The 10,020-nt window shown below is 44.2% G+C and overlaps 1 protein-coding gene across 1 annotated transcript; it reads left to right on the top strand.

The window, feature by feature from the left end:
- Positions 1–3,376: 3,376 nt before the first annotated feature.
- Positions 3,377–6,192, top strand: LOC110538069 (heat shock protein Hsp-16.1/Hsp-16.11). Its single transcript, XM_021624639.3, has one exon. The coding sequence runs from the start codon at positions 5,351–5,353 to the stop codon at positions 6,071–6,073; it is 723 nt and encodes a 240-aa protein (XP_021480314.1). The 5' UTR covers positions 3,377–5,350; the 3' UTR covers positions 6,074–6,192.
- Positions 6,193–10,020: the final 3,828 nt, after the last annotated feature.

The raw sequence follows: 10,020 nt of genomic DNA, 5'->3' as shown, positions 1-10,020 counted from the left end.
TGAGTAACACACTTACACCTGCCCCCACTCCCTCAAGCCACACTACACACACACACGAACACACACAAACACACGAACACACACACACACACACACACACACACACACACACACAGGGACACTCACTAAGGCACATCTGTACATGTTCTTGTAGATACAGGTCCATTAGTTGAGTGGTGCCTGTCCAGCACCCTAACAATATGTGTGATGGCTGGCAACGGCCCCCCACCCCCCTCCCTTCAATTGGCAACAGCTGCTGTCTACTACAGATGGTACAAGTCATCCGTCAATGAGAAAATATTAGGGGCATTAACTACACCCCCTGTAGACACACACACACACAAACACACACACACAAAGATACTGAGACCTCCACTATATGTCTGTAGTAGAGGGAGGGTTAATGACTCTACCTCTGCCCTGCCAGGGAAGGGCCTGCCTGGGAGGGAGGCTGGCCAGCGTTGGTCTGGGGCGTGTGGATGTGACCTGTCTTTCTCTCTTCCTGTGTCTGTGTCACTGAAGAGAGAGCAGGGGCAAAGCCCAGTGAGTCATAGGAAGGTTTGGTTTGGTGTGTGTGTGTGTGTGTGTGTGTGTGTGTGTGTGTGTGTGTGTGTGTGTGTGTGTGTGTGTGTGTGTGTGTGTGTTCGCTCGTTCCTGCACATATGCGTGTGACATAGCGGGAGAGCGATAGAGTGCCTTTGCATGCGTGCAATCATTTCTAATCACGGAAATGAGAGATGCCGAAGTTAAATCTTTCCCTGTATCTTCTGTATGACCTATGGTATACACAGAGATCATAGGTCCAGACTAGAATAGCAGATAACAGTTTTTTTAAAAAACAATTGCTAGGACCCATTTCTCAATACTTAGGCCACTTTTTCGAAACTCTTCACACAGTTCTCCTAACCAGCTTTCAGCTTGGCACAGCAGTTCATTTCACATCCAAAATGCATTAAAACTATGAAAAGACTTCATACATATCTCAAATCAACTCATTCTTCCACAACACTAGCAAAGGTTGTCACCCAACAAGCACACTTTGTCACTCATAAAACAATGACCTAAAAAACGCCAACAACGGGTAGCATTACACAATGTTTTCTTCAGTGACATTTCTTTACAAAAACAAGAATGACACCTCTCTACTGTTTAGAATTCACTGCAATATATGTTACAGGAATGAATTAGAGAGATGCAATATGCTTCAATATGTTTTTATGTCATTTTTTTTGGCTTTGAGTAATTCCAAAACACAAGAATGTGTATATACACCAACTACCTATACAGATACCGTAGCAATGCTAGTCAATCCTATCTTCTGCATTTGGCCACAGGTTCTTATCCACATCACATCTTACGTTGTCTTGGGCAATGTCAGCCACTTCTCTGTCTCTGGCTGGGTCCATGTTAACATTACAGTACAGCATTATTCCTAAGATGTCCCCTTTTGTATAGATGGTAATGAAATTGAAAGACTAACACCTGGGTAGGTGTTCAGCTACAATGGGAATCAGCTGTGGTTGGTCTAATTGTTTTGATAGTATTTCATTTTTTAGATTTAGAATATATTTCAATACGGTATTACTGTAGAAATGTAGTAAATTGCTGTCTTATTCAAGTTTGTGTTACGTTAGGTTTTGAACTTAAGTTTAACAGTTTTGAAAAGAGCAAGCAAACATGTGCAAATTAACCTGTAGGTACATAGAGTTTTGGTGGTGGTTGTGTCTGAGTGAGAAAAGAATTCATGACATATGAAAGATGTAGTCATTGAATGCATTTTGTGCCAAAGCAAGGGAAAAGTATTCACAGTTTAGCCCACATAGACTGCTGTTGTGCTTACTGTGTGAAGAGTTTTGATGTTACATAAGTACTGAGAAATTGGTCCTAGCAATTGTAAAAAAAAAAAAAACTGTAAGTTGGAGTCAGAAGAAGTTGAACCGTGTACACCAGTGGGTCAGGTCAGGTGTGGTTGAGACAGACGAGACAAGGCGAGGCTGAGAGTAGGTTGCCACAGAGTTGCGGTAGCAGCCTTCTCCCATCAACTCACTTCCTCTCGCTGCCAAGCTTCTCACGTCATGGCGGTTGATCACTTTCAGTATCTGTGTGTCTCACACACTCCTATGTGTCCTCTGTGTCCTCCGATTCCTCTGTGTCCTCTGTGTCCTCCGATTCCTCTGTGTCCTCTGTGCATGATAGATTTTCTTATTTCACTGTATCATTTCTCCTCGTTTTCTCTTTTCTGTGTTTGTTCTCCTCCTCTTTTTCCTGTTAAGTTATCTTGTCTGTACGCCAAGCGTATACACTCTCCAAACAGCATATCAATCTAATCCAACACTGCAAGCCTATAGGAGTCCAATAAAACATCCATACATCATTTGGACTTCTGCTTATGTTAAGACTTACTTAAGACCAGGCAAGAGATAAACTGCATTAAGGGCCAGTTGTTGTTTTTTGGGGGGGGGGGTTCTCTCTCTCTCTCTCTCTCTATCTCTCTCTCTCTCTCATGGTTTTCTGGGAGAGAGAGCTGTCAGATTAATAGATGTCCTTTCCCCCCTCTGTGATGCGAGAGGGCCAGAGAGCCCCTCCCTGCTGGGGACTCACTGCTGCTAAAAGCACAGTTTTTGTGTTTCGAAGGGGAAAGTGGTTGGGAGTAGGGTGTGTGTGTGTTGAAGGGGGGGGGGGGGGGTGCTTGCTTGAGTGTGTTTGTGGGGGGGGGTTACTTGCGTGCGTGCGTGTGTTTGTGTGCGTGCGAGTGTGGCATGCAACACATTCCATTGTCCTGTTCCCCTCTGTGTCTTGGATTGTTTTCATTAGTCCTAACAGTCATTTAGTAGGAACGCTAAATACATACAGTACACGCCACATGACTTTGCTCTCCATGCCAGTGAACCTGTGGCTACGTATATGGTGTATCGGAGAGTCTACAAACTTAACCAACAGTGCCACCCACCAGCCAATAAGTGTCCTGCAGCTGCAAGGAAGTTGCTTTCATTTAGTAAAATGGCTCAGGGCTGACCTCTAGTGTTCTCATTGAAGTCCCCACACAGATGCTCTCAAATCAAAAGACGCGCTTTCATCTCTATTTGGTCATGTGGTACCACATACTCTGAGTGTACAAAACATTTGGAACACCTTCCTAATATTGAGTTGCAGTTATTGACACACTCAAACTTGTGCACCTGGCATCTACTTCCATACCCCATTCAAAGGCACTTAAATATTCTGTCTTGCCCATTCACCCTCTGAATGGCACACATACACAATCCATTTTTCAATTGTCTCGTAACTTTAAGGGATCATAGCTTTCGCCTGGATTCACCTGGTCATTCTATGTCCTAATGCTTTGTACACTCATATTTCAAGCCCCAACGCTGAGGCTTTGTCATCACCTAGTGTGGATGAAGATAGCACAGATAATGTGGTGCATTGGTATGCGGGTATTTACTGCCTACCAAAAAGCGGCAAGTGTCTTTTTATGGCCTAGCGCAACGGCACCTTATCAACTTATCACCAAGACCTTGTTTAGCCGAATCAGGAAGTGCTGGGCTGAGACAAAAGCCTGCACACACTGTGGCCCTTCAGAACCAGCAGTTAATAACACTGTGTTGAGCCACACTTCTATATTCAATAACTACAGTAAAACCAAGGCAGTCTCCTTGAAGAAATCACTTAAATGATATTGCTGAATTGGGGAATGATGCAATTTGACCTATTTTAACTACCATCATTGATCGACCAGCATCCAATCAGCATCCAATCAATATCCCGGGCAGCAGTTGTGGGTCTTCAACTTACAGTATAAATGCTAGAAGTGTAAGGGGTTGTAATATGACTCTTCCTGAGTTCCTCAGCTATAAATACTCTTTCCTCTCCTCTCCTCGCTATAACTATGACTGAGTGTCTCTAGGCCCCATCAATCTCCTGACTCCATCGCAGGGAGGATTGTGGGTGACACGCTGACATATGGCCCAGCTCCCAGCAGGCACTGGGAGACACCTGCCACATGCCGCTAAAGAATGGAGCAGACTCAGTTCTTTATGGCTTCTGTCTGTGGGTGATCAATACACGCGCACACACAGACACACAGACACACAGACACACAGACACACAGACACACAGACACACACACACACACACACACACAATTTCTAAGGGTGTGAAGTTGCGCTGAGGGTTGAGGTGAATTTGTATGAAGCTGTTCGACTTCGTATAGAATCACTAGATGTGATCCTTCAATAGCTCCAATTGGAGCGAATTACTGTTTTTTTTTGTGACTGTGAATGGTAGCAACATTAGAGTGTACAAATAAATAACTCTAGGTTTTAGAGTGTAGCCTGTTTCTGACTGTGAATGGTAATAACATTTGCTGAGGGTGATATTCTTAGAAGGCAGGTCCCAAAGCGTCTGAAGGCTGAAAAGTACATGCTGTAAATTTAAATTTAAAAAAGCAGCGCTCATCAATTTACTTTTATACACCCCTGTCATGTTGCTATACTCATGGTGTCAGCATTTACACTACCAGAAAGTTGTCTAAAATAGACCTCACTCAGTCTGTGCTAATGTACCAACGATATTCAAACGGACTAACTTCCTCAGACTTCTGTTAGTCAGCGATGCATCACGCATGTCTCTTCTCTGCTTACAGACATACCTGGTACATGGGGCATTAGCTCATTGAACACATCCTGAACTATGTGGATAGCCCCCTAGTACATGGCCACAACACTTGGCTCCTAAAGGAGAGTTGTGGGTTCACGTCAGCTAACCCCGGGGGTGTCCGGCCATCTGTAGCCACCACTTCCAGTATGTCACCCCAACCTATCCAGCACCCCCAAATAGACAGGGGTGGGGCTCCAAACACATGTATGACACACCAGGGACAATATCAGCCCGTTGATCTCATCCAACAGCCGTGACTCAGGATAGAGGGTGGAGGGTGGTAAGGCGACCCTCAGCTGTGGCACGACCAACCCGACGGCTGTGACTAATGGACCAATGACAAACACAGAGGGGGAAACAGAAGCACCTGCCAGTAAAAACACGTAAACAGGACATGGCCATAAGCTCAGTTTAGCCCACCGACTCGTCGCAGGGAATTCTTGCCCCATACCACTTACTGCCCCCCTTCCCCCGTCCTCCTTTACTGAGCTCATGGGTTGTAAATAGGGCAACAAGGGGGAGGGCCATAGGAAGAGAGGGAGTATATAAGCCTGAGAGGTGCTGCCACAAGTTCAGAAACACTCACTGGGAGTAGCTTGCCGACCAAGAGATCCTCACAGCAAGAGATCCAAGGAACTCACACTCTTCTTCTTCTAAGCAGACCGGAAAGGAAAACAGAAAAAATAACAACATGACTCAGTCCGCTGCCCCAGCAATCGAGAGCATCTTTGGAAACGACCCTTTCTTCAGTCAGGAGAGGATGGTCTTCCCCCCCATGCACCACCAGGCCCTATCTGGCATCCAAGAGGACTTCTTCCAGAGGAGGTCCAACCTGGCCAGTGATCTCCTCAAAGAGCTCCGCGATGGGCTCCCCAGTATGTACCAGCTGCACGAGAGGGCCCACCTCCGAATGGGCTCCCCATTCCTGGAGAGGAGGAGCACAGGAGTTCCAGCAGGAGCTCTGAGCCAGGGCCTCAGCACGGAGGTGGCTGAGACAGGCCGGAGCCATAGCCCCCTGGCCCTGAGCCTAAACGCCCAGGGCTTCAACCCAGAAGACATCACAGTCAAGCTGGACGGACGGAGGCTAGCCGTGGTGGCCATGAAACAGGCCAAAGCAGAAGAGGCTAAATCCACCTCCTCTGCCATCTCTTCCTGCTCCTTTTCCTCCTCCTCGTCCCAACAGAAAGGCTTTGTTCAGAAAATTGACCTGCCTGCTCACCTAGACCTGACAGCCTTGACCTGCTCTCTGGGAGAAGATGGACAGCTGAGAATCGAAGCCCCCACTGCCTCCCCCCAGCTGGAAGCTCCTACAGCAGAGCAGGAGGTCCCCCTCCGCTTCAGAACCTCCCTGGACGTACCCATAGCCAAGGGCAACACGGACGAGTCCATAACAGTGAAGACCTCAAAACCTTGAATTATATTTTATGAATCATTTAATTGAATTATCAATCCAGTGGATTACATTGTGGGGAATTGTTTATAATATGCCTATTTGAATAAATATTATTTAATAAACACAATCTGATATTGGAATGATGGTTGCTAGAATTGTGGTGTGTGTGGGTGACAGTTTTAAAATAGATAACTAGAAAGAAGTGGTGGATCCTGTCATTACTGGCGTACTATACATTTCGAACAGTCATGTGAACTAAATACTTTTACAGTCCAAAAACACATGTGACCTTGCACTCTGCAACTCAAAACATACAACACCGTTCAAAAGTTTGGGGTCACTTAGAAATGTCCTTGTTTTTGAAAGAAAACCACATTTTTTTGTCCATTAAAATAACATCAAATTGATCAGAAATACAGCGTAGACATTGTTAATGTTGTAAATGAATATTGTAGTTGGAAACAGCAGATTTTTTATGGAATATCTACATAGGTGTACAGAGGCCCATTATCAGCAACCATCACTCCTGTGTTCCAATGGCACGTTGTGTTAGCTAATCCAAGTTTTTCCATTTTAAAAGGCTGATTGATCATTAGAAATCTGCCGTTGTGAACGGTAGTGTATTTCTCTCACTGACATCAGGATTTGGAGACAGAAAACATGACAAAGACATTGTTGCATGTCACATTGGTTGCATTGTGTGTTCTGTATTGAAATCAGCGGCGTAGGCATGGGTGGGCTTGGTGGACACAGGCCCACCCACTGGGGAACCAGGCTCACCCAATCAGATTGAGCAAAAACAAAACAAAAAATATTTTGCAGTATGATGCGCTCACCAACCTGAAGCTTGACCAAATGCTTAAAATACAAACGAGCATTGTAATTATAATTGAAGCACTCCAAACAAAGGAAGTGATGATGTTGCACTTGCTACCTACTAAAAACAAATGGTTCTATATAGTGCCAAATAAGGGTTATTTGGCTTGTAACCACAGCGGATTCCTTTTTGTTCCTGTTCCGAACCTTTCTTTGAAAGTGCTACTGTATAAAGAACCACGCGCATAAGGCTCTAAATGGTCCCTGTATGGTGCTATAATGTACACTTTCCTAAGGTTCTAAAAATAACCATTAATACAAGGTTAATACAGGTTCTGTAAAGAACCTTCCTCAATCTCAAAGGCTCTTTGTAGATTATTTTGACGAAGCATAGAGGGTTTGTTATTCGGGTCAGCCATATGATCTTGTTAAAATTCCTTACTGTTGTGTTAATTGACCAGTTGAATCAAGTGGGCTAGCCCTGCAACGGCTGGGGATCCCTGAGACAATTGAGAACCACTGATTTAGTCAACTGTTCCCAATTGACACAAGGCCGTGCGAGTCTTTCAGAAAACACCTATCACTGGCCATAGTCATATATAACACATATATAACACACATATAACACAACAGACTAGATCAACTGGAATGAAACTCTCACTTGAACAAAAAGAGCTGCTAGCAAAACAACACCCCAAAATATTTGAATAAGACGCCACCCCGACATTTGAATTATTACTAAAAAAAAGCAAAGAACCCTTTTGTGAACTGCAAAGAACCATTTGAAGTTCTTTGAGAACCAAAGGGTTCTTTGAGTCATTCTGGTTCCACATAGAACCATCACCATTCCGAAAGAACCCTCGAGGAACCCTCAGTTTTTTACTGTGTACCCTAAACAAACGCTACCTCTTCAATGTCAGATGATGGCGCCAGTACCCTATAACAAGAAATGTTCCATTACAGCTGCTGTACGCGTAATTCAATCAATCATACTCTTCTAAACCCTCTATCATTCTGTTGAAGCAATGGCTTGCTTCCTATTTTCTGTTGAATAAATGATTTGCAACATTTGATTTGATCGTATCAGTTCTTATAGGCCCTGCGTACTGTTCACTGGTAAAGACCATACAAGTCTGTGTAGATCCATGTTAACCTCTTGTCATGGTAAAAAACAAACAAAGGGCGCACTGAGCAGGAACACAAGCTGTAATTTGATCTATGCAGTGTAAGAGACCTCTCCCTCCTCGTTAGTTTCATGTGACTTTCATGGAAGAAATATTTTATTTCTTACATTTTTATTGAACCTTTATTTATCTAGGTTAGTTTCGTTGAGATAGAATGCATTTTTCAAGAGAGACCTGGTCCAAATCTGGGTAATCTAGCTGTATTTGCGTACGCCACAATGAATTTGCATACACTACAATTCAATTCTCTCTTGGCGAACACCACAACTCACTCTTTGCTTATGCCACAATTCACAAGACACACTGAACCTCCTGGCTCAGACATATATCAGCCTGGTTATTACTGGTTGTGTAATGTGAACTACAAGAGAGCAGGGAGTCGAGTCGGGAAAGTCGCAGCGAGTTAAAGTCAAGCACTAATCACGGACACTTCCTACACAGCCACCGAAACACATTTTCTCTCAACTAAAACTCACAAGATACTTTTCAATCACCTCTATAAGCCCTTCTAGAATCCCTTTAAGGCTGATGACGAAGAAACTCCCAGAGACAAAGGGGGTCAGAGAGGGTGAGACGCCAAACAGAAAGCAGCATCTTTAGTCTCTACACTTGGGGGGAAACTCGACACCAGGGAAAGGAGAAGAAGAAAGAGCTTTAAATGCTACCATTACACACAACTCCCCGAAGGGGCCTAAATTAGTATCTGTAAAGGTTCCTCTGACATTTGCTACCTGGGAGACACTATTTGTTGTCACGCCATAATGGGGACAAAACACAGCAGTTAATATTTGATGAGTACTGCTTTGGGCAACAGGATAGACTCTAGGAAGAGAAGAAGAAAGGAAACCACTTAAATCTTTAGCTTTATTTAAATGTCACCGAAATTAAATATTTATATTATGAGAGTTAGCTGACCCTTTCCAATCTTTTAAGGCTCCAATCCAATTTAGAACAGGCAAATTGTTACAGGTGAAAGAGGTGGTATGTTCAGAGAAACATACACAAGTCAAGTTGCACTATTCAGTTAACAGGGATCTGTTTTTCTGTTTTTCACAAATGAATAGCGTTCATTGATTTTCAATGTGTTTTCTCTGCCTTGCTTCTACCAAAAGATCATCTCATATTGGATAGAACACTTTCACAATGTTTTCGGGACACAAGTAAAGGGTTCGCTGTCAATCCAAGTGGATAATCATCACTTGGAGGGAAGAACCAGAAATCTCAGGGATCCTGTTTCTCCACCTGAAAATATTGCTCATTGTACCTTAACCTTACGACACAGTCCACAGCCTGCCTGGCAGCTTGTATCATCTGGAAGAATATGTGGACAGCTTCATGTGTTGCTCTAAACTAGTGTCTGACTGGTATCGATGTTCAGCCCTGATGAGGTACAGAGAGAGCTGCTGCCAAATCATCACAATCTGAGACATTCCTTTTACAGGTGTAGGACATTTAAAAGGGGATACTTTCTGTTGACATCTCTCTGCATCATCAGTATCTTCCAGAATTTAATTGGATTCTAACATTTAGAGGGTTCTGCTCTATCATTTGTCTTGATCTTCCAGAAATCCTCTCATCTCCCCCAGGTGGGGTACCTCATTTGGAGAGCGCGATGGGAAAACATTATTGCCACCATCAGCTATTGCAGACCTCTGTAATATTAGATCATGTTGCTATTGGGCGTTTATGAGCCGGTGGTATGACAAGGTCTGGAGCGCAGCTCCCCCGGTGTTCCTGGATGTCATAGAGACGACAGCATGAAATGTGGTCCGCTGCATCAAACCCAATGAGCTTCGCCATGGCGGCGAATATTAACTGGTAATAAAGATGGATTCCAGTGGCGTCTCGGAATGGCCAGGGCCGAGGCAGGGGGTCGAAGGCTGATTTGATTTGTCAGGCCATCTAGCCGATACAGGGGCGAGAGCAAGCAAGCGTTTAGCCGGGTCGCCAGTCCCTTACCTGGAGCTC

The sequence above is a fragment of the Oncorhynchus mykiss genome, chromosome 12 (assembly GCF_057628025.1).
Source record: "Oncorhynchus mykiss isolate SJ-2025 chromosome 12, ASM5762802v1, whole genome shotgun sequence".
In the NCBI taxonomy this organism is placed as follows: Eukaryota; Metazoa; Chordata; class Actinopteri; order Salmoniformes; family Salmonidae; genus Oncorhynchus; species Oncorhynchus mykiss.
The sequence above is the reverse complement of the archived record's forward strand: the minus strand, read 5'-3'. Positions and strand labels throughout refer to the sequence as shown.

What these genes read in the sequence shown, in the direction of transcription:
- LOC110538069 (XM_021624639.3), top strand. Translation starts at nt 5,351, where the DNA reads ATGACTCAGTCCGCTGCCCCAGCAATCGAGAGCATCTTTGGAAACGAC.